The sequence below is a fragment of the Rosa rugosa genome, chromosome 2, assembly GCF_958449725.1.
Source record: "Rosa rugosa chromosome 2, drRosRugo1.1, whole genome shotgun sequence".
Lineage (NCBI taxonomy): Eukaryota > Viridiplantae > Streptophyta > Magnoliopsida > Rosales > Rosaceae > Rosa > Rosa rugosa.
In genome coordinates, this window is record NC_084821.1 from 19,231,595 (window position 1) to 19,256,715 (window position 25,121).

The 25,121-nt window shown below is 36.9% G+C and overlaps 2 protein-coding genes, 1 long non-coding RNA gene and 1 pseudogene across 3 annotated transcripts; 1 reads left to right on the forward strand and 3 right to left on the reverse strand.

The window, feature by feature from the left end:
- Positions 1–2,520: 2,520 nt before the first annotated feature.
- On the reverse strand, positions 2,521–5,456 carry LOC133727779 (coatomer subunit epsilon-1-like; annotated as a pseudogene).
- A 5,246-nt stretch (positions 5,457–10,702) lies between these two features.
- LOC133732632 (uncharacterized) lies at positions 10,703–13,588 on the reverse strand. Its single transcript, XR_009857231.1, has 2 exons — positions 11,884–13,588; positions 10,703–11,385 (listed from the first exon to the last, which is right to left on the reverse strand). It is a non-coding gene; the product is annotated as an uncharacterized LOC133732632 (long non-coding RNA).
- A 1,684-nt stretch (positions 13,589–15,272) lies between these two features.
- LOC133734269 (uncharacterized) lies at positions 15,273–17,726 on the forward strand. The gene is made up of 8 exons (XM_062161895.1): positions 15,273–15,406; positions 15,494–15,718; positions 15,808–15,900; positions 16,041–16,139; positions 16,230–16,475; positions 16,553–16,624; positions 16,710–16,763; positions 17,063–17,726. Exons 1-8 carry the CDS (start codon positions 15,404–15,406, stop codon positions 17,342–17,344), a joined length of 1,074 nt encoding a protein of 357 aa, XP_062017879.1. The 5' UTR covers positions 15,273–15,403; the 3' UTR covers positions 17,345–17,726.
- A 4,590-nt stretch (positions 17,727–22,316) lies between these two features.
- LOC133728588 (protein WUSCHEL-like) lies at positions 22,317–23,675 on the reverse strand. Its single transcript, XM_062156005.1, has 2 exons — positions 22,725–23,675; positions 22,317–22,635 (listed from the first exon to the last, which is right to left on the reverse strand). Exons 1-2 carry the CDS (start codon positions 23,311–23,313, stop codon positions 22,418–22,420), a joined length of 807 nt encoding a protein of 268 aa, XP_062011989.1. The 5' UTR covers positions 23,314–23,675; the 3' UTR covers positions 22,317–22,417.
- Between the last annotated feature and the right edge of the window lie 1,446 nt (positions 23,676–25,121).

Consider the following 25,121-nt stretch of genomic DNA (forward strand, 5'->3'; position numbering starts at 1 on the left):
CCTCTCGACCTCACCATCAAGGTAAGTGTAGGTTTTACTATTGAAGAAAAAATGAACTGTAATTGTGGCCGAAAATTGGTTTGATCGGGTTAGTTTTTGCGCATTCCGACGATCGGTTCGATTCTTTCGTTTTGAAGTTTCACTTTGCCGTTTTCAGTAGCAAACTTGCACAATCGAGTTTCCGATCACTAATTTTCATGTTAGTAGAGATGATCGTATGGATCATTTCGAAAGAGTTAGTTTTTTTCGTTTTGAAGGGATGAAGTTGCATTTTACTTTTTATTTACTTTGGTGTTGCTTTGTTAGGGTTTTTTGGCATTTCAGTTGCGATGCACAAATCGATTTTCAGTCTCTGTGAATTTCTGATCACTAATTACTATCATAGTATCATATGTTAGGAGTTAAGTTTTGTAGGACTGCGATGAGGAAATTGGCAACAGTTTTGTGAATTTGGAGTCTGAATACTATAGTGTTTGCTGTGAATGTTAGACGAGGAACCTGTTTCGCATTGCTATATTCAATATCAGTTATATTCATTTGAATCATCAATTATGTGTGTAGCTTTACTGGATCCTCAAATACTTGAATAAGTACTTTAGTAATTGAATATCATCTTATATCATCGGAAGATAAGAGGGATAATATATGTACATAATATATATATATATTTTTTCACTTGGAGTGTCTCACCTGATCCATGACATCAGTTTCTTTTGGGTTATGGCCAAATACTATTTCTATGCAGTAAAGTGTTTTTCCCTCTGAGTTAAATTGGCTTGCTTGAATTGGATCTTTAGGATTGAAGGAAGACCTCCAGTTATTAAGAAGACATGTTCTGTTAATTATAACAAATCCTTCAATGTCGTCAATTGAATTTGTAGATGATATGAGAAGCTCTTGGTGTTTTGAAAATAATGAGAAGTCTGATGATTAGTGTCATTAAGGTTTTTGATTAGTTGTCATGGTTTTCCAACACGGTTCGTTTGTATCTAAGCATAGCTCTTGAAACTCCATTTATAATGTGGAATGTGCATATGGTTTTGACTTGTGCTGTGAATTAGTATTGACTTTTGATGCTGAATTATGATTTGATTTTTTCCATGCTTACTCTCTGTGATTTTAGGTAGATCTGGAATTTAGAAATGCAGATTGGCATATTTTGATGTTGATCTGAAATTTAGTTTCAATTCTGCTCATACATAGTTATATGTATGATTTGGTGTACTTTGTACCTAAACATTTGCTTGTTGGTTCGCTGTGGCTTACTGTTTACACAAATGCAATGGCAGGTTACTATAGCACCGTTAACACGCCAGAATCGAGTGCTTGGACTGCAGTTGAGAAAAGAAAATGGAGTAGGTTGCTTGTGTAATTGAGATTCAAGATCAATGCTCAGACATATCTGCAACTACATGGTGTATAAGGCTAGATATAACATGTTCTCCTAGCCTCTTGATCATCTTCTCATTCATAGCATGTTTGATAGCTGCTTTATTCTAACTGGATTACTGTATATCCTCTTGTAATATAGTACAGTTTCAAAAAATCATTGAACAAATATATAGTTTTGTTCTTTTATTCCAATTTTCATTTTATGAAGACTGAAACTTTTGTTTTAATATTGAAATTGATAACATTATTAATCTGGATAGTTTTTTTAATCTTTAGAAAAATCGATTTCAAAAGTCACTATTATATCCATGTCACTGGCCAAATCACATTGCATGTCACTGTTATACACATGTCATTGACCAAGTCACTGACATATTTTGGAATTTTCAAATCACTATTATATCCAGGTCTTGGTCGAGTAATTGTTAACCTCAAGTCACTAGCTATGTCACAATCATGAACATGTCACTGACCATGTTATTGGTCAGTAGCCAAGTCACTAAGTAAGTGACATGGTCAGTTACATGTTTAGTTACATACATCGTAAGTTACATGATCAGTTACATAATCTGTGACATGAGGTTAACACACTGTTATATCCATGTCACTGACCAAGTTACTGACCATGTCACTGTCAAGTCATTGACCAAGTCCTGTTAACCTTAAGTAACTGACCATGTCACTGACCAAGTAACTGACCATGTCACTGTCAAGTCATTGACCAAGTCACTGTCAAGTCACTGACCAAGTCACTGTTATACACATGTCATTGGCTAGGCCAGGTCCTTAGTTTATAAGATTATTGGCCAGGTCACTGTTAACCTCAAGGCACTGGTTATGTTATTGGCCAAGTTACTGGTCAGGTTACAGTTTGTAAGGTTATACACATGTCACTGACCAAGTCACTGGTCAAGTCATTGTTAACCTCAAGTCGCTGGCTATGTCACTGGCCATGTCACAGTCATGAACATGTCACTGATCACCGTTAACCTCAAGTCATTGGCCAAGTTACTGGCCATGTCATGATCATGAATATGTCACTGACCAAGTCACTAATCATGTAAACAGTCACCAAATACACATTTTCATTTAAATTTTATATATTCTTAATTTCTTAGCTTACAAAATCAAAAGAAGAGCCGTCACAAAAGGTGTGAGGAGTATACAATAGCATTAATTAGCTCATCTGAAATCAATCTCTCAGATTTCAAGCAACTGATTGAAGAGCTCTGTCAAAGCTCTCTTCTACAGCTGAGGCACCTTTGACGAGGACGTGGTCTGGATGTGCAAGTCTTGATTGGCTGAAAAGCAGTGAGTAGAATCATTAACTATTATGTTATACAGTAGCTAACACCTGAATTATAATACCCCGAGTGAAGATATTCCCCATAATTATGACTACCAACAAACTTTACCTGACAAAACGAGAAGGTGGTTTTCCAAGGTGAAGATAGCATACGACCAGGTTGGCTAGAGTTTCTGGATCCTCTGCATCCTGTGTGAAACACAAAATGACTCCATATTACTCAAATATTGAAAACATGTGCATATTCAGTGCCATTTTCTAGTTGAAAAGCAAGATGTTCATATATTTGGAGCATTACTAAATCCATAATAATGCACACAGCAATATTTGAACTCACAAATCAACATACTAGTGTGTATCTATCCAATCAGATTGAGTTCAGCCATAAGACTGTAATCATGTACTTATGTATAGTGCAAATTATATTACATTTGTCCAAATTGACTACTACCTGTAGACATTTCAAAATCTCTAACTAAGCTACAACTAATTAATGAGACTTGCCTTGTTCCATGGTTTAAGAAGCAGTGTTTCCCTTTCCATTCAAAATCAAGCTTGTAACCTGAGACTTCTCAGAGAAATCTTGGAAGATGAGATATGCCTCCTGTAACTTAGAACCACCCTGAATACAATGAAAGTGTAATTAGAAATATGGACTATAACTTCTCTGTAAGGGAACTATAAAGGGAGAACAAAATTCATGAATTACCACAGCCAGATTTTGCCATGTTGTTTCAAGTTGAGTTAAGGTGTGGTCCTTATCAATCTTTTGCATTTCCTTCAGCCATCTTTTAGCATAATCAGACCTATGCATTTTGAGGAATATTTTGACATTCAGTGGATCCCTGAAAAAGAATAAGCAGCATGCATCAGACTTGAGAATATATCAATATCATCATCATTTGATAATTGGAACAACACTTCTATCACGTGACTATGCAGTAATGTATGAACTGGTTGAGGCATAACTTATCACTAGCATCATTAAAGACAAAGCTAACATAATGCAAGAGGTACATTGCATAATCTATCTAAAACTTACAAGCATGCATAGGCAATTGGTTACTGCAATTCACATTTTTTCGACCTTAAATTTTGTTTCGAATATGAGTTTCCTGCTGCCACTAGTAATGGGGTTTTTAAATGATTTTGTACACATTTGAACCAAGTCGATTGCTTGTTCTAATAGGACTAGCTAGCTCAAGAAAACTAAAACAATATGGAAATCCGAAACATACTCCAACTAGAGAAAATAAAACTTCGAAGCACTTCAGGTGCATTCCTTATCAAAGACAATGGCAATGTAAAGCATTGTAATTTGTAAATTACTGTGTGTATATTCTACTGACCGCATCAAAACTCATTTGATGTAAAATGATTAGATGCAAGAACAAACCAGAAATTTAAATAATGCTAACACTTAAACTGCATATAATAGTTGCTGATGGTTCCACTAAATGTAACACTTGTAATAAAAAGTTGAATTACAACTACAAGTCATGCACTCATAATTAAGTAAACCGAGGTTCAACAAGTTGAAGCAGAAGCATATTAAGATCAATACCAAAAGGCTAAGCATGACCAGTTATCAATGTCAATACGAAGTCATAAGTTAAAACCTACCTTTCAAAGCAAGGATTTGGGAGTTTGGATTCATAAGTGCAGAGTCGGCGTTGATTCGGCACACTCATATCAATAATCACAATACTATTCTACGGCATTGTTTCCTGAACACATGTGTACTTATTGGACTCCATAGTAACATGCGTAAATGTTATGAATTGCGGATTAATCTCAACACTCGGAGGCTGCAATCAGATCAGATCACATGAACTCATCAATCACTTTTTATAACAATCAAAACCTCCCAGAGTACATCTACTATTCAAAAGCTGGCTACTAAAGCCAGCAATTCCTAGTGAGCTAACTACCAGATCTGAACAGAGACTATAAACTTCACAAACTCATAGATCTATCTGAAGCTTGATGAGAAGTAAAGCAATAAAAAACGAAGTCCAAACTATGAATCAAGCACAGTATGACCAAAAATCAACTATCTGAGCTAAGAACACAACTGTAACAACAAATTGAACAAACTGAACCTAATGAATCATTGACCAAAATTGCACATTGAAAAGCAGAAATCATTAGAAATAGTTGAAGAAAAGAGTTATTACTATACTACCTTCGCCATAATTAACAGCAGCTCGAAGCGGAGTCTCCTGCTCTTAGATGAAATTTCAGAATTGAAGTTAGGGTTACAATCAAAGAAAACCTATAAATCAAATTCTTCATGATTTGAGAATCAAGAACCTGAGCTAAACACATCTAAGACGAACAATTAAGCAAAACCGGACAAAAAAAACACAGCAATCCAAAAATTTCATTTCGCAAACAGAATAAAGCAAAAACTGAATCAAAGAAAGCATTAGATCTTGAGAGAGGTGGTAGTTGGGATTGGGAACCTTTTCGCTCCTCATTTCTCTCTGTCGCTACTCAAAATTACTCAAATTTCAGTCTCAATTTGAAAAATAGGACCAAATAATAACTAAAATTCTAGTCAATTTCATTCACCTACGTCCAGATATTACATTATCACGTTTCAACTTCACAAGCTTTTCCAGAAACCAAACAGAGATCAAATTAGAGAATCTCTCGAGAAAGAGACTGAACCTGAAGAACAGCTTCAATGTCGGACTCGACGATGGAGTAGATCGAGGCGAGCGAAGACATAGTCGCCAGAGACGTTAGAGTCCTTCTTCTTATTGATGTCGTATCGGTCGTCCTTGTTGCAGATAGCCTCGACTACGCTCATCTTCATCTTCTACCGGGTTTCTAATCGGGTCTCTGTTTTGGGATTTCTGATCAAATGGAGAAAAGATTTGAGACCTAAAATTTTTGAACGTAGAGTTATAAACGTGTATTTGGGTTTAAGGGCATAATGGACATCAGAAAAATTAAAAATTGACCTTTTTTTAACATTATCTCATTATTAATAAGGACTAAATTAATATTACTAATAATTTATAGAGGACCTTTTTATCAAGTGGGAAACTAGGTGACCTTTTTATCATTTCACACTCTAATGTGACCTTTTCCATCATTTCCCTTACTTTAAATCTAGTTAAATTACATAACATAATTTTTTTTTTTTTGAGGTAGGGCCTAAACGGCTCCCTTAAGCCATAACCATTAATGAAACCTTAGAATAGCCGCGCAGGGGGGGGGGGGTTAGTGCCAAAATCCGGTATGACAATAAACCTGAAGAGAACGTTCCAAAATAATATCAGAAGTCTCAACTAAATCTGTGTATTCTAACACGCACCAATTAGCAAAGAGTGCACGATTGGCTACTCCATTTGCTTTACAACTTTGACGATATACCGGAAAGATAATGCTCACGTGAAGCCATAATACACTTAAACCAACTTTCCCACTATATTGCTATCGAAAAATAACTTCGGCGACACTTGGTTTCATCATGCCACTAGGAGGCTACAACCATTTGACTCGCTGCCGTCCTAGATCAAACACGGCACTCAAGGTGCACCGACCTGGACAAACCCTACCTCGTCCTACCCAATAATGGTAGTTATATACTTATTAACGGCATAAAGCCACCAACTACTAGAAAGTAAATATAAAATAAAGCCTGACAATAAAAAACAAATAAGCAAGGGCCTAAAAGTTTGGTCCAAGTCCAAACAGTATCCATGACTGCAAGGAGAAGTCTGCGGCCCATAAACTAGGCCCACAGTTGCCTCTGCACCCGTCCCACCACCACCGCACTGGTCTTCCTGGCCTGCCACCACAACCATGCTTCCACCCCGCCAGCGCCGCACTTCCCCAGACCAAAACCATACCAAATTCGATCGGTTTCGATCTGGAATCCAAGCACCTGTCGCCCAATGGTCTCGAGCATCAACCAGCCTCTGCTCCCATCCACAGTCACACGACCGCATAGCCAGAGAGGAGGCCGAGAATGGTGCCTATCAATCCTTCCGCTGCCACCCACCGCACACCATTCCGATCCAGTTTTGACGGAAGTCTCAATCCATCGCTGCGATCCCAATCCGACCCGTCTATCCGACCAGCCAAACTGCCATAAAACCTCGCTACACTCCACCACCTTCCTTGCCATCATTCTGAATAGAGGTAGGATTTAGAACCGCACCCTAAGCCAATACAGCCGAAGAGGCCTTTGCAGCAAACTCGTCTGATGACAGCGTCACCAGAACATGCCGCCGGACGGAGAACGGTAACTATAGGGGTTTTCTCTCTCTATTCAATTTGTTTTTTTTTTCTTTTTCTAATTTTTCATCAACCACTATATAACATAGTATAATTTGATTAGGTTGTCTATCGAAGATAATCAAGATCCAGATGATAATTATGCTATACCAAATGTTTCTTCGAATGACACATTTCAAGTAGTGATAACTGATGTGCTCATATTTTCCTATATTTCTATGTCTCTTAATCTTGGTTTTTATGTTTAGTTCTCTTTATTTATGATTCATTTATATTTTTTAGTGTTTTTGTAGGTTTGTTTCGTAGAAAGAAGAAAATAAGCTAAAATGAGCTAAGTAGGATTGAAAGGCAATGTGCAATCTGAGACTGGGAATCTGCCTGTGCAAAATATCCAACTTTACCGAATTACTGGGAAATTCTCGGATCGAATCAGACAATGAGCCTTATATTTATGGAAAGCTACAGATGTCTACTTTCTGTAGAATTTTACGGATCTCAATTTCGATACTTCTGGAGAAAGTTATGATTATTTGAGTGAAGATAGGTCAGACAGGAAACCTTCTCGGGAATTTACAACCATTCGTGGAGAACTCAAGTTCCATGGCACAAGATCGTCAATCCTAATGTTTCAAGGAAGTTAATTCAGATGAGGATTAAATGATGAACTTATTCCTACTTCTACAAAAGATATCTCAAGGTTTTCCCATTCCAAATGAAGAAAGGAATCTATTCTCAAGTCTTACAAGGAAACATGAAGCCAAAGATGAGCATAAATCTTCCCTATATAAGGGAGCACGAATTTACAAGAGGGAGGGGAGTCTCAGAGCACATTGAAGATGTCTAAGGAGCGGAGACGACTCATCCATCTTCCCTTTCTTTTCCCTTTCCATTCTTTTTATGTTTTTCCTATGTTTTATCTAGTTATCTTTTGTTAAACTTTTTATAGGGCTATGATGATGCCTTATCATGATTGTTTATGTACTTTGATGTTTTATTGATGGATTTATAGTTTCTTTATGATGAATGCTTAATCACTATTTGAATTGATGCTTTATGTTTAAGTTCTTTGATTGATCACTTTAGGGCTTTTCATATAGTAATTGAAAGACAAATTTGAAGCAGAGATGCAATATAATTTGATTAGCTTCTTGTGATTACGTGTGGTAAATTACATTATTACTTGAGAAAGGCTAATGATTTGCTTGATTCCCTTGTTTTCTAAAGCGTCATGAGTCTTGCATGTTAAATTTATACCTGAGAAGGATAAACTGCATAGTTAGGATATAAGATCTTTACCCGAGAGGGAGAGCATCATACACTTAAGGAAAAAACTATGGTCTAGAGTACCTGAGTAGGACTTAGATACGGGAATTATCATATAGAGAAACAAAAGAATCTGTTAATTACATTGAAACATAAATAGGATTGTTAGTGGTTGATTCAGAAACCCTAGGTTTTATCATTATTTGTTTCTTTCTTTCTTTCTTTAATTTTCACATTATTTGTTTAGTCGAAAACCTTAAAACCATATCTTCTTTGGTTTGATTGTTTATGTGTTTTTGTGTTTGGATTAATTAGGTTAGGATTTAAATTGATTATCAATCCTCAGTTGGAACGACCTCGTACTTGCACATTATACTAACAACGATTCGTGCGCTTGTGAATTTTAATTAAAATTTCACAACAATAACTTTGAATAACTACTTGCTACAAAATGAAAAATAATATATCAAATCTAATGCATGCATTGCAATAATCTAAGGATGAAGTTCAATTCGGTTAAGACACAAGGAAAAAGCAAAGGACCATAAAATGATATTTTGAGAATTAGTTAAATTGAAAAAATACAAATTGTTAAAATTTCTTTAATAATTATGTATTTTAAATTTTTATAAACTATTTCTTTTATGTATGACATCAATTATTAATATTTTTTTACGATAAAAATTAAACACATTCTTCTCTTTCTATCTGTTTCTCCACAAAACTCGGACTGATCGGTGTCTAGGGTTGCAAATTTCTTCTCGTCTAGCGGCACTCATGGTCGGCGTGGGCTCCCCTTGCCAGTAAGGGGCTGTTTCCGGACGAGGAATCTGGATGTGCCTGAGAACTTCTTGGATAGTGTTTGGCTCGGGGTTTGGGCTGGATGGGTTTGGCAGTGAGTCCAAACGAAGGGTCTTCCATGCGGTGGTTGTGTGTACATGAATGGGGCGCCTCATCGAGGGACTTCCAGGTCCGGTTAGTCGGAGGTGACTGGGCGGCAGTGAAGGATCCTGGATCGGAGAGCACGACGTGGTGCAGCGGTTTCGGTAATGGTGCGGCTCGGCGTGGGGCTTTATGACTTAGGGCGTGGCGGCGTGTGTTGTCGGGACTGCATTGGGGCGCAGCGGGGGAGACCACTGGAACTGCACCGGAGCTGTACACGCGGCCAGTCAGTGAGGAAGATGAAGTTTGGGCTTGGGCCAAGCCAATCTTTACTGGGCTTGAGTTTGAGCCTCTTTCCCTGGGGCTGTCCTGTGGGCTGGGGTGTTTGCCCTAGGCCCATCCCTATGTTTTTAGTTTGTCTAATTACAATAAACTCCTTGTATTTAGGAAGCTAAGCACCGATGTGCACTCTATGTATCTCTAACGCCTACTAATTAAAGGAGGGTCTCCGCTACCTCTACGTATTTGAATGTATAATGAGTAAGACTATATATACGTACCACTTGTGGATACTACCACTAAGTTCTTGTCTGTCTATGGCCTTAAATGATAACAGAAGGGTATGTAACGGCTTATTCCGGCTTGTGACGAATATACATTTTCCCTGATTCAAAAAAAAAAAATTACGATATTTCTTTCATTTATTTCATCAATTATTACTTTATATATTCACTGGGTCTTTAAGGATTTCTAGAAAAAATATTAACTTATGCATCTAGCGAAGTTCTTAGTAATATACACTAGTTCCGAGTCGGGACTGAAGAAATTTATTATTTAATTGAGGTTATTAATTTATTGAATATTCATTTATCGAGGTCTTACTGTACGAAAGACAATATAAGCTGAAATTATTTTCTTATAGACGGGAATTTGAAAGGTTAATTTATTATTCTTTCTTATTAGTGTACTTCACATAAAGGTAGGATAGAAATTTCTTATATTTGATACACACACACTAGCCTCTTAACACAGGCTGTGTCAATTTGCTGTTGTTTATCATATATTTATTGGCTTCTTTTTCTTTTTTTTTCAGATAAGTATATTTTTTCAAACTGCTATTGGAGTTATAATGCAGTTGGCCAGTTGCCAAAGACTACTTCACGTTGTGATCTTTGTTTTTTTTTTTTTTTTTTTTTTTCATGTCTTTTTCATTCTTTTATATATATTTATCAAGTTACTATTATAACCTTTATACATTAAATTACAGACTTTTAGGTAGTGTTTGGGTAGGGAATTTGGAGGTTCCAAGTGATTTCAAGGTGATGGGATTATAAGGTGAAGGGATTATGATCGAGGTAATGGGATCTTAAAATGAGGGGATAAAAGTGGTGGATTATTTAAATGACTTTTTTGAGTGAAGGGATTTAATTATGGGATTTTGTAAACATATTTATTTTTTGACAAGATTAATCTTTTTTTATATTTTGCTATTTCTAATTAATTGCAATTTTTTTTTTAACCAAATAGATGTAAAACAAGAAAAATTTGTGCTTCACCAATTAATTCCAAAACTTCCATTAAAATGAAAAAATCATGAAGAACTAGAAATTTGAAAAATGCAACAACTGAAATTTCACAGTCACAATTCGATTTTGGTATTGCTTGAATTCATAGACTTAAAATGCCAACATTTAAATAACATTATAGTGATAACATCCTAAACGTCAGAACAAAACTTCGAAATTATGGAACATTTGCAAGGTCTCCTTGTTCTTGCTGCGCTTGTTGAGGTCGATGCCTTTGATAGTCAAGAAACATATCCATCACGAATTGATCATGAAATACAGTCCACTCATTAGTGGCTTCAACAGTTCTAATCTCATCTTCGTTGATTTCGCAAAATACAGATTCTTCAATAGATACATGCCTTGTTCTTCGTAATCCACCTTTGTCATATAAGACTTGGCAAAGTTTTGAAAATCCATACATGCTGACTCTTAAGTTTTTCATACACTCAACTTCAGATCCACTTAATCGATTCAAATACAATCGTCTATGTTCATCCCAATCAGGCAAGGGCTCTCTTCTTGTGAGTAACTTACAATGGTACCAAGCTACTATTGCTGCTATAAATCCAGTTACATCAGCCAAAAAGGCTTTCATTTTCCCTATCCTTTCTTCATCCTCCTCCGCCTCTTCTTCTCTAGAACGCTTACGACAAAGATCCATCCTGAGTTCCTATTTTCTTCTCCATGGTCATAGTAGCAGCGAAACACATTAACATTTCCAACCTGAAAGGATGTAATTTTTAGTCAGTAACTTTAATTTGAGAACAAAGGAATCTCTGAGAAAGTAACTCTTAATGTAAGCCAAAAAAGGAAGAGCAATCATTGGAAATGGGAAAGAAAAACGAAAGAAAGAAAAAAGAAAAGGAGACGTAAAGAAAGACCACCAAGAATTGCTCTAAGAACAACCTTGGTTTTTAGCTACTTTTCAACCTATGAAAGTCAACTTACAGATTCCACGAGCCACTAGAAACCTGAGCTTTTTCCTAGCATAATCAATCTTCAACATACAATCATCCCTCCTACCTAACGAACTTCTAATCCAGCTTCCTTTTAAGTTTCACTCTGTTTTTCTAAGCAGAGTATCACAATCTAGTGTCTCTAAATCTTACCCCACCTCATCAAATTGTAGGTACTGACATCTATCATGTCTCTACAATCAAGTTTGCTATAGTATATTTAAAAAAAGTGTTGAACCTATAACATCACAATTGGTGTGCTTACCTTAAGCTTCTCATTGCCCTCCGTCACTGTCTTTCCATCTTTTTTCTTCCTTCAGTTATGATGACTGTCCTAAAAGTTCTCAGCACCTTCCGATTGAAAAGAAAAAGCTTATGCTGTTCCGATGTGAGAACTGTAGGCCTCCAGAGTCGACTGAAATTTCTGGCAGAAAACTGCTATATATAGGGCGACAATTAACATGATCCAGTGCCTCACTTATCATTTGCCTTTCTCTGCTACTGGTGAGATCGGTGTCTTAAGGTTCAATTCTCAGTTATGTAATTGCCCAGCCAGTTCAAGATCTTGTTGGTTAGCTCAGTTAACAAACACAATATTTCTAATTTGAAAGCTAAGATCAATAATTCTAATTTTCATTTTACTCTACAAACACATGAAAGTTTACAACTATTTCTAGTATCAACACCTATTGATATATACCGTATCATGCCTGGTCAATGAAAAAGAACAAGTTCTTTCTTCAATAAGAAAACAATGTCCTATTATCTGAGACACGTATAAGAAGCACTAAGATGCCTATGAATACTGATTAAATGGAAATGGTAAGTTGAATCTGATGCTTCAGTGGTAAATTAAAGAATATGCTGAAACTAAATGCTATAAATAGAACGCTCCATATCACTCTCAATCTCTACAACTCTGGACTCTTCTCTATCACCCACAGAAACAGAATACGATAAGAACCAAAATCTTCTTTGTGTTATCTCTCAACCTTTTCACCAACCAACCCAGTAATTCAGAGGAAAGAGAAAAGATGAGAAGCCAACACATGAAATGAACCAAACAGAAGCAAATGCAGAAAAACCAGAAAGTCACTGAAACCTGAGTTCCCTAGATCAGAGGCAACTCATTTCAGCCTCAAGAAATATTGGGATTCACTCTTTCTCTACAACTTTCCTGTTTCAAAACTTCAAACAACAAATCAATATATTACCACTGAAGCATCATATTCAACTAATTAACTACCATAGCTAATCTATAATCTAGCATAAAATGCAAATAAAGATTCTGCTCAATGCAGTCAAAACTTAACAAGGACCAGCCTCAATCTGGCTTAATCTAATTAAGCAATTAACAATTTGATATGGCAAATAGCTTATGCATAGTTGAAACAGTTACAGTACACAAGGTTAAGAACAAGAACAATAACAATGAATGTAATAAAGCCCAAACAGAGAACAATGCAGAATTGTAGCTCTTTCTGTCATTTACCTTGATTCGAAGATTTTCCTTCAATTTTGCAACCCAATTTGCTTGCCATCAAATCCGAGAGAGAGGAACAGTGGGTTCGTGAAATCCTTCAACCCAAGATGATCAGTGTTGTTTTCTTCGATGAAGGCAATGAAGAAGTTGAGATGAAGAAGACAAAACCAGAATTGGGAGTGAATCAACCCTATAATAGAAACAGAACACGAAAGCCCATAGACGACATGGAACATAGAGATTAGCTAGGGAGGAAGACGAAAGCCATAAGCAAATCGCGAGTTTCGCACCGTCGCGGAGAATTTGAAAGTTACGCCTATGGAGGGGGCTTGTTCAGATCCTTCGTTAAAATCCCGCCAAAATCAGGTCCCTTCACGTCATTTTGCCAAACAAGGGACATTGATCTCAGGATTTCTATCTCCCTCCAAATCTCCTTTATCTCCCTCATCCAAACACTGCAGTTTAATAAAAAAGGATAATTTCAGACATTTTGAAAATTTAACCTAAGAATTGTTTGCTTAATTAATACTCATATATATTTTCTCATATATATATATATATATATATATATATATATATATATATATATATATATATATATATATATGTGGGTGTGTGTTTTCTACACTTAGAGAGCAAATCTAAAATTAGTGGACTACAATATTATTTTTCACAAAATTTTATATAAACGCACATCCCTATCCCACCCCTCAAGCTAGGTTTTCATATTCCAAAATTAAAAAACGAAAAACAAAGTATGCCTAGCTAATCTCAACCATTAATAACTCTCTAATCTAATAGACAAGAACTATATTATAATCTTCACTATAATTTAGAGTCATTGATCCGCCCCTAATAGCTTAGTACTATGTGAGGATATTTTTGGTGGTTCAAAAATTTAACTATATGAAGATGACTAATTAATATTTACTACTTAATAGCTTGATTTGGTCCAACAACTGATCTCAGAAGTACAAAGACTAATTAAGGTCTAAATAGTTCCCTTACTTGACACAACTGGCACTACTACAAATATGACATTTAATGACAATATTTAGATGACATTTACTCAAAAACGTCATTAAATACCCTTTCTATGACGTTTTCTAATGGAAACGTCATGGATCAAAATTTCGTCTCAAGTTTATGACGTTTTCGAAATGTCATTGAAAGTCTTACTATTTGATGACGTTTTTAAACTGTCATCACTCTTATGACGTTTTTCAAACGTCATTAAAAAAGTTTTCATGACGTTTGGTAAGTGTCATGAATGAGAATAGGCCATGACGTTCTGAAAACGTTATTAAAAAAGCTTTCATGACGTTTGGTAAGTGTCATTAATGAGAATAGGCCATGACGTTCTAAAAACGTCATGAAAAAATTTTTCATGACGTTTGGTAAGTGTCATGAATGAGAGTAGGCCATGACATTGTGAAAACGTCATGAAAAATATTTTCATGACGTTTGGTAAGTGTCATGAATGAGAGTAGGCCATGGCATTCTAAAAACGTCATGAAAAATATTTTCATGACGTTTGGTAAGTGTCATGAATGAGAGTAGGCCATGGCATTCTAAAAACGTCATGAAAACATTTTTATGACGTTTGGTAAGTGTCATGAATGAGAGTAGGCCATGGCGTTCTAAAAACATCATGAAAAATATTTTCATGACGTTTGGTAAGTGTTATGAATGACACTAGATATTTAGGATATATCCCCTATAAAGTGAAAAAATATATGTAAAATCTAATTAAAAATAGAAAAAAGAACTCAGTAATTCTCTAGATGTAAATCTATGTGAAGAGAGATCTCCTCAAGGGAAATTTGTGTGAGGAGAAATCCCCTCAAGGAGAATCTAAGTGAGGCAAAATACCTTCAAGGTAATGTTGTGTGAGAAGTAATTCTCTAAATGCAAAGCTTATCTCCTTAAAACGAATATAGGTGAGGAAAAATCTCCTCAAAGCGAATTTGGGTAAAGAGTATTCCCTTCGGAGGAAATCCGAGTGAGGAGTGGAATCCAAGTGAGGGCAGAAATTCCCTGAAGACGAATCTAGACAAGGAGATTCATGATGAAGCAATTTCAAAAAGTAACTTATTCACTTCATCTTTCTCAGGAATGATGATCAAAGTACCACATCTAATGTTTATTCAATTGCCTTAAGTTTTGAGGACAACCTGTTGGGGAATTTTCAAAAAGGTTTAGCTCAACTATTGGGGTTTTAGTCAGAGAGAGTGTCCCGATCAACATACAAAATTGGACTGCTGTGGATGGTGTAACTAAGAACAGTGTCTGGGGTCTTTTGATGGTAATGTGTTTTCTCATTTTTTTTTTCTGCTTTAATATATATTTTATTTTAAATTAAGTGATAATAGTTTGATATTTTGAAATGTAGCAAAAATATGTAGTGGATCTGACTCATAAGACATTTATCTTACAACAAATGGGAAGGCTATGGAGAGCTTGGAAATCTGATCTCTCGACTAACATCAAAAGAATTGTAGATACTAGATGCACTAAGTCAGAAACTACAAGGCTACTTGGCATTCTGAAGCCCTCTGATGTGCCACAAAAAGAGTGGGATGAGTTCGTGGCAGACCGTAGTTCAGAGTCATGGCAAGTAAGTTATTTTTCTTGAAAACATGTAGGGAACAAATAAAAATGAACCAAATATTTATGGGTATGAAGTAATGGTGTGATGATTTGCAGGAAAAGAGTGAGAAAATGAAAAAAATAAGAGCAAATCAGACTTTAACACACACAATGAGCCGAAAAGGTTATGCAAGGTTGGAAGATGAATATGTAAGTCAAATTAGACAATTTCAGAGGCATTTCTTTTTCCCTATTCTATATATAGATAATAGATCTTTGAAATACTAATAACCATAAATTGGAGCATGAGTTTATGAACATATATTTCTATTTGTTTTCATTAATTACAGAAAAAGGAAAATCCTGGAAAATCATTGAGTAGGGCAGAATTATGGATTAAAGGACACGAGCAGAAGAAGTCAAAAAATGAGCATGTGGCTGCCAAAATTGTAAGTATTCTCCATGAACAAATTTTTCTAAAGTTGCAAATTCATATGGTATTATTAATATTTTCTTAATTAATTTCATAATTTGTTTAGATTGAAATACAAGCTAAACTTGATGCGCAACCACCTAGTGAAGGGCGTATTCCGATAAAATATGATACACTAAGTCAGGTTCTTGGTAAGGAGCGTCCTGGCCGTGTTAGAGGTTTGGGATCAGGGGTTACACCTTCAAAGGTAGATGCTCAACTAGAAAGTAGCTCATGGAAACAAACATTAGAGAATAAAATTGATGCAATGAGTGAGCGCACAAAGATTCTGGAGGATATAATTTTAAAGATGGTAAGTTATATGCTAATGCATAATGTGGTTTAGAATACTAATTATGCGAATTAAAATTGTTTATGATTTTTTGAAAGAGCCAAAATGGGAATGGTGGTGGTGGTGGTGATGGTGAAAATATGCATGCTGATTCTGTTGGTACTCCACAAGTAAGAATTTGGTGCATTCCACTTTGTTACTTAGAATATGGTTTACACTTTTATATACTATTCTGATTGTTTATATATAAATTAGAATGGGCATGGACATGGTGAAGGAAGTATGAACCTTGGTACTGGAAATTCTAAGGTACATTTACATTTGGGCAGTTAAATATTTACTGGAATTTGTGTTTTTCTTTGGTGAGGTTTTGTGTTTTGCTACTTTGGTGAAATATGATGTGCTGCTTTAGATGTTCTAAGGTCACTTTGCTTTGTGAGGTTTTGTGTTATGTGCTTTGGTCTATTATGAGATTGTGTGAACTTTCTCCTCATAGTATCCAGCCCCAAAACATGTTTATGGGATTGTGTAATATTTTTGCATTTTGGAACATGTTTTGAAACTGTTGCTAACTTTGGATTGTGTACATCTCATTTTGGATTTTGTAGTCAGAACAAGATAGCACCCAACTTTCTATTAACGATAAGTGCAAGTTGCTAAACTGGGAGGGCACAAGTGAAGTAGTGGCTAGAGGATACATTTCTGATATTAACCCTGAATCAAAAGTGCATGGCTACAAACTTGGACCTGGCTGTTATAGAATTGCTATTGAGGAAGTTGTCATGTCTGATGCTGAATTTTATCGAAGTCAGCCGGAATTTGTGACTATGGAAGATGCACTTGGAAGTACTGTTGCTTGGCCGATTAAGTACATTGTCTGTGACAATTGAAATTGTATCTGCAACTAGTTTTTTGTTTTTTTTTTTTTGTACTTTGAATTGAAATAGTATAAGCAGCTATATATATAAGTATTTTGTACTTTGAATTCGATAACAATGTGTGATATATTCAATGTTGGATTTATATAATATTTGTTTTTAATTAAATATTAAATAAATTGAATAATTTTTTTTTTCAAAATTTTATTTATCTTATGACACTTTGTAAATGTCATTGAACATATGAGCATGACATTCACAAAACGTCATTAAAACATTTTTCAATGACAACTAAAAAACGTCATGGAAATACTTTCTATGACATTTTCAAACCGTCATGGAAATATGTTTTATGATGTTTTCAAACTGTCATGCAAAACTTTCTATGACGTTTTCTAACTGTCATTGAAATACTTTCTATGACGTTTTCTAACAGTCATGGAAAACTTTCTATGACGTTTTCTAACTGTCATGCAAAACTTTCTATGACTGTAATACCCCGAAAAATCCAAATTAAATTCCGTGGATTTTTAGAAATGATTTCACGATAATAGGAGCGAGTACGAAGCTTGGAAAAGTTGTGGAATTAGTTCGAACGATTTTATTTCGAAAACGAACGTTATTTAGGGGCTCGCGAAAGTTGTCTTTTTATACGTTCAAAATTTGGGAAAACTTCCTTCATGGAAGTTGTAGAGCTTGTCGATACGATCTCGTGCATATGTGGAACGCAATATTCGGAGTTCGTATGAATAAGTTATGAATATTTGAAAATTGGGAATTTTCTATAAATATCAAAAAAAATGTTGACTTTTTCATTAAGGACGAAAACATGTTGAATTTGCGGAACAGTCCCCGCGTTTTCTCTCTGTCTCTCTTCAGAACCCTCGGGTCCCGACCGACCCGACCCGGCCAAACGACGGCCCTCCGACTTCCTCCGGCCTCGGACCCGGAGCTTTTCGAGGTCGCCGCCGCACGCTGAGCAGCTCCCCAGCCTCGCCTTGCTCCGCCGCTGCTCCAAAAGATGGATCGAAGCCACCCAGACGCATGATTCTGACCCGGCCGGAAAACCACTTTTCCGGCGTTGCATGGGCCGATCGTCCCCAGTTTCGTGATCTCCTCCTCCCCCTGATCATCCCTATGTAAGTCTTTCATCACGATTTTGAGTGTAGACCGCTAGATCAAGGTTTGACTTTTTGGACGCCTCTGATTCAATCTAGGATCTGATCGTGCGACCGAGATTAATCCAACTTCAACGCTTGATCTAGGACGATCTAGACCTTGTCTCAGAAAAAGTCAGGTATTAAAGTGGTTCAATTCTGTATTTTGAAGAAGTTTGTAGTTGACAACTTTAGCATCTGAAGTGGTTAGCCGGCGTTGACCGCCGTCTGTCCTCCGCATGTGGCGGTGCGTCGGACCATATTTTGAGTTTATATTATCTGGGCGATGATCTATGCATCCATACGAGCGTTTTGATATATTACAAGGTTATGTTAGAAAAAGTTGGTAAATAGTGGATTTACGTTTTTACGTTACTATTTACGGTTTTTACGTTTTATCTTCGGTTTACGATCTACGAAGATCAGACCATCGGTTTTACTTCAAATTTTAATATGTTGATCGTATGACTGTCCCGGTGACTTTGTGAGGTCACGGGCGAAGATCCGACCGTTGGATCTTCGTATATTTGAGAAATAGTGATTCGGAAGGCGATTCGTGAGAATCCGACCGTCGGATTTTCATATAATTTTGTGGAGATGTTAGTAAGGGTGATTCAGGAAGATCTGACCGTTGGATCTTCGTGATAATTTTGGAGGATGATCCTAAGGGCGATCCGTGAGGATCCGACCGTTGGATCATCATATAAATTTGATCTGACCGTTGGATCATCATTAAATTAGAATCCGACCGTTGGATTTCTGTATATGTGTGGTCTATGAATGATTTCTAAGTTAAGATCGTGTTTGACTAGGTGGTTGATGGATTGATTGGTGAACGATTTCGGATCGTTGTTTTTGAGCTGTTAAGAAGACGCAGCGGGAATTTAGAGGTGAGTAAACCTCACGTGGTTCATATTACGAACCGAATAAATTTAATTACCTTATTTTGTCGTAATTGCGTGAAAATATTTATGGAATAAATATTTGTTTTAAAATCATATGGACTTGATCAACTACGGTCCATGGGTAAGTAAAATGATTTTTACTATACAAATGAATTTCTCGGTTTTATTGCATGTGAACTATAGTTGGTATTAGTGATTATCCCTGAGCGGATAATTACGTATATATATACTTACGTGATTATATGTGAATGGTGTGACATTGAAGAGTGTGGAATTGGGATGATTAAATTATTATGAATTGACATGTGACTTACCATAATTATATGTGATGAACATGATTGATGAGTTCTTGTTAATATTCATGATTTACATTGGAGGATGTATAGAGTTAGAGAATGTAGGGTTCTGAGGATGAGGTGTCTGAAGTTCGACGGTTAAGGATAACCGGAGTGTTTGTGTGCTGAGGACGGGGATGTCCAAGGTGCGACGGTTTATTATTAACCGAAGTTGTGTGCTGAGGACGGGGATGTCCAAAGCGCGACGGTTTATTATTAACCGAAGTATATGGTGCTGAGGACGGGGATGTCCAAAGCGCGACGGTTTATTATTAACCGAAGTATGTCGCATTACTTGCACCTAGGCCAAGGTGACTGGTAGCGATGTGGTTAGAGCTCTAACGTGTTATTGGGATGGACCAGAGTGGTGTTATGTGGGTTGGGTGTTTGCAGGACCAGTGTGGTGTATTGTGATTTGAGGATTGTGAAAATGTATTCCTTGTGGTTTTCCATGAGTGGTTTGATGTCTCTTTGCAGACGTAATACTGTTGAATTTTACTTGAATTGTAATTTAATAAATCAACAGTTCTTTCTTGTTTACTCATACTGGCTGTAAAAAGCTTACCGGGTTTTGTGTTGTTGCAACTCCCGGTACACTATTCAAATTGTGTAGCGGGTAATCCTACAGGACAGGAGAACCAGGACGGTGATCGTGCGGTTAGAGCAATGATTATAGTTTTACAGCAATTGTAATAGTGAGGCAAGTTAAGCTCATTTGAGCCTTACAATTTGATTGGTGGGAGTGTGCTGTAATAAATAACTTGAGGAATTGGGTTATTGTAAATTTGAGAGTTGTGAAGTGTGGTGTGTTTGTTTCTGAGAAAAAAATTCAGAACGTTATTTGTATTAATTGTTTATTCATGTTTCGGATTTGAATTGGTTATTCAAAATTCGGGGCGTGACAGTTTGGTATCAGAGCGTAAGGTACATATTTGGTGATAATCAGTACCTCCCGAGTGATGGCCCGTCTGCAGCGGATCCCCATCATATACTCTTCGGTACTGGTATAATCATTGGGTATGTCTTAGTATGGGGTCTAGACAACGTGTAAGTCCGTAGGACGGTAGAGTTGTCTACTAAGTTCGTATTAGAATAAGTTTAGTTTCCGCGAGTTGTGATCTTCGAGGAATAGGAACCTCTGGATTTAACTCTGATGAGTCGGTGAGGTAGAGGTCGAGTCTGATGTAGGGACAGGATCTTTCTATGGAGACAGTTGAGGATGAGGTGGAGGCATTAGAGGTTGAGTTGCCTAGTCTACCTGTAGTTGATGTGATGGATGTTATTCTTGGGTTGAAATGGTGAAAGAGATTGAGACCCTAGGAATAGTTGAAAAGAGAATTGATCTCACCAACTCAAGATGATAGGAGTGTGAGAGATTATGAGACAGAATTCTCAAGACTATATTGGTGTACGAGTGTAGTGATGTAATTTGGGAGATACTTATGTTACCTTTAATAAGGGTAGTATGTTAAGTGATCATGGCATAGGTTGACTTTGTAAGTGAAGTGGTGGAGTTTGTGTAGCTTCTTTGAGTTATAACCTTTGAGGAATGGGAACCTTTGGATTAAACTCTGGTGGAGTTATTGAGGATGGTTTCCACGAAAAACAGTATCCTTATGTGCATTGTAGTCGTTGGTTGTTGGGGTCATGGTGTTTGACCAATGCTTGTATCTAAAGTCGTTACGAGTATTTGACTAGTAGTTGTGATACTTTCCATTAGTTGGATATGCAGATGTTTTGAGTTGAAGAATACTTAGCAGTTATTGGTTGCTTAGTGATGGAATTGTGTTATAATGGAGCATTCATTCATGCTCAGTTGTTTGGTGTTTAGGATAGCTACTATATATTAGCTAAATGTCGGGGTGTGGTTTGAGGTCTGCGGATGGTATTGGAAATTATTGTGGAGTGCTGCTTCACTGACTATTGTTGAGTAGTAATGCATAATTCGTTGTTACTATGATGGATTTTGTGTATGGTTGACTTATGGAAAGATTGATATGACCTCGTGATAGGATTGACTGTGAAGAGACATTGTGTTGATGTATGAGCTTAGGTAATAACGTTGTTTTCAACTCTAGGAGTGCTAGGGTTGTATAACTAATTTATGAGGCCAGATACTGTTGTGAGGACAGATTATGGATTATGACGTGGTTAGTGTGAAGTGCTATAATCACAGAATTTTGACCACTAGATGTTGACTTACCACCAAATGAGCAGTGAGGTGATTCGTGGGTGAGATACTGAGTGTTGTACCAGTATCGATTAGTGGATGCTAAGATGGTACATATTGCTTGTTGAAGCAATTGATAGATGGAATGATCGAGATTTTTTTTAGAGTTGTAAGTGTAACTCTAAAGATGTGGGTTTTTCCTAACTAACTCAGGAAGTGTTTAGCTTTATTAATCCCTAATTCTAGCGACGAAATTATTGTGTTTGGTTTGACTCAGAGGATACTAGCTTGACCTCTGTGTGACTTAATTGATTGCTAGGTTTTGAGTGATTGTTTTTATTGCATCATTATGAAAGATGTGTGCAGAAGAGTTCTCGATGGTTTTGAAAAGAGTATTGAGTGACCAAGGTTCGATCCTTGGTGTTGTTGTTGGTTAAACAAAAAGAAAAGAAAACATGCACACAATCTTATTGATTTTATATTACAAAAAGGGAAACGAGGACTATTCTATACTAAGCCTAGTCAGCAGCTCCGGATGGGTTGAGGCTGAGCTCAAGAGAAACGTTTGAGCCACTGTGGTAACCGCCTGAGCCACCAGAATAGTAACCAAATGCGCTACCTTCCTCGGAAGTAGTCTTCAGGTTACCAAAGACGTCCTCGCCGTGCACGGGGAACAGAGGAAGAGTTTGAACCTCCTGGTGATCTCCTCCTCGTTGTTGTAGGGATGTTTGTCCTCCTGTTGTGCCAAAAGAGTTGTACTGGTATTAGTGTTGAAGTGTGAGGAAGATTATGAAACAAAATTTAAATCAAGAAATCCTTCATTACCAGTAGAATAGGTGGAACCAAAGTTGAGATCAATGGATCTACCATCATCAGTAGAACTAGTGGACCCAAAATTGATGTCGATGGATCCACCAGCTGGCCCAAAATTGATGTCGATGGATCCACCAGCACCAGTAGAACCAGTGGACCCAAAATTGAGATCGATGGATCCACCAGTACCAAGAGAACTAGTTCCCATGGGCACTGGAGCAGCCTGATTACACCTATTCATCTGCTTCTCTCGAGCCCTGACGTTCTGGAACCAAAAGTAAATGTTCTTACCCTCAACATGTCCATACTGGTTCAGCTGGAGGCAGATCTCGTGAATGTGCTCTGTAGATGGGCACTTAAATCCCTTGACGTAGTAAAGATCCTTGAGGATTCTTATTTGTTCTGGAGTAGGAATCCATCTGGTACGGCTTCGCCAGAAATCCATGTTGGCACTACTTCCAGCTGCTTGGGTGTTTCCTCCCTCCTCTGTTGGTTGCTGTTGTTGTGGTTCCATTTGTTGCGGGGTTTGGAGCTCCATTAGTTGCAGAGTTCGTGGCTCTTGGGTCATGAGGTGAGAGGATGTGAATATCGAGGAATACATGGTTTAATGTTTGAGGGAGATTTTGTTAGAAGGATTGGAGTTGTTGAACTGGTGATTGGAGATCTGAGATTCTCAGAGGAAAGATGAAATCGAATCTTCAAATGGGAGAGAAGATCAGAAGAGAAGGATTGAAATTGATGAAGAAAGGATTTGAGTTTCGAGAGGAAGACTGCAGAGTTTGAGAGAGAATGGCTGGGGAAAATTTCTTTTCTTTGGTGTGAACAGTTTTTCTCCAGGATGCACCTATTTATAGAACGAGGTGAGCAGATCTCCACCGTTGGATGGACGATCTCTGAGATTCAATCTACGCGTTGGATTAAAGTCATCCGAAAACCCGGAAAAGTTGTTGGCGCGTGGAGAGCGTGTAAGGGGAGAGGCCGAACCTCGAGACGCTGTGGCAGACAGCTTTAGCCGAAAGTGATTTGCTTTCCGTAAATCACGGAAGAGACGTGTCGTGGCACGTGGAGTGTACCGACAGTTTGTTGTTATTCTATCGCTTATGATAGAATAAATAAAAGAAGTTGCATGGATAGTAACGAGAGCAGCTGGTGCTCTAGTGGTTGAAGAGCAAGGCTCTTGTACAAGAGGTCAGAGGTTCGAACCTTGCCTCTCGTTTATTTTTATTATGTTCGCTTATGACATAATAAGTATAACATTTGTACACATTATATTAAGCACAGCTTGTGCTCCAGTGGTTGGGGGAAAAAGGTTTCGTGCGGCAGGTTGAGGTTTCGAACCTTGCCTTCCCTGTTATTTTATTTATGTCGCTTATGACATAATAAATATAACACGTGAGCATATATTAATGAAGGCAGCTCTTGCTTCAGTGGTTGGGAGCAAAACCTTCGTGTTCGAGGTCAGGAGTTCGAACCTTACCTCTTACAAATATTTTTGGATCTCGTATATGCTTGATATACGGACGTATATACGGTATGTACGGTATACATACATATATATGGTCTGTACGGTATGCATACGTATATACAGTTGTACGATATGCATACGTATATACGGTCTGTACGGTATGCATACATATATACGGTATACCTACGGTATGTACAATTTCATACCGTAGCCGAGCTGGAAGTTGGTGGGCCGATTGGTAGGCCCAAATGTTAAGCCCAATTGTTCGGCCCGAATGGTAGGCCCAAATGTTAAACCCAAATTGGTTCGGGCCGATTAAGTACATTGTCTGTGACAATTGAAATTGTATCTGCAACTAGTTTTTTGTTTTTTTTTTTGTACTTTGAATTGAAATAGTATAAGCAGCTATATATATAAGTATTTTGTACTTTGAATTCGATAACAATGTGTGATATATTCAATGTTGGATTTATATAATATTTGTTTTTAATTAAATATTAAATAAATTGAATAATTTTTTTTTTCAAAATTTTATTTATCTTATGACACTTTGTAAATGTCATTGAACATATGAGCATGACATTCACAAAACGTCATTAAAACATTTTTCAATGACAACTAAAAAACGTCATGGAAATACTTTCTATGACATTTTCAAACCGTCATGGAAATATGTTTTATGATGTTTTCAAACTGTCATGCAAAACTTTCTATGACGTTTTCTAACTGTCATTGAAATACTTTCTATGACGTTTTCTAACAGTCATGGAAAACTTTCTATGACGTTTTCTAACTGTCATGCAAAACTTTCTATGACTGTAATACCCCGAAAAATCCAAATTAAATTCCGTGGATTTTTAGAAATGATTTCACGATAATAGGAGCGAGTACGAAGCTTGGAAAAGTTGTGGAATTAGTTCGAACGATTTTATTTCGAAAACGAA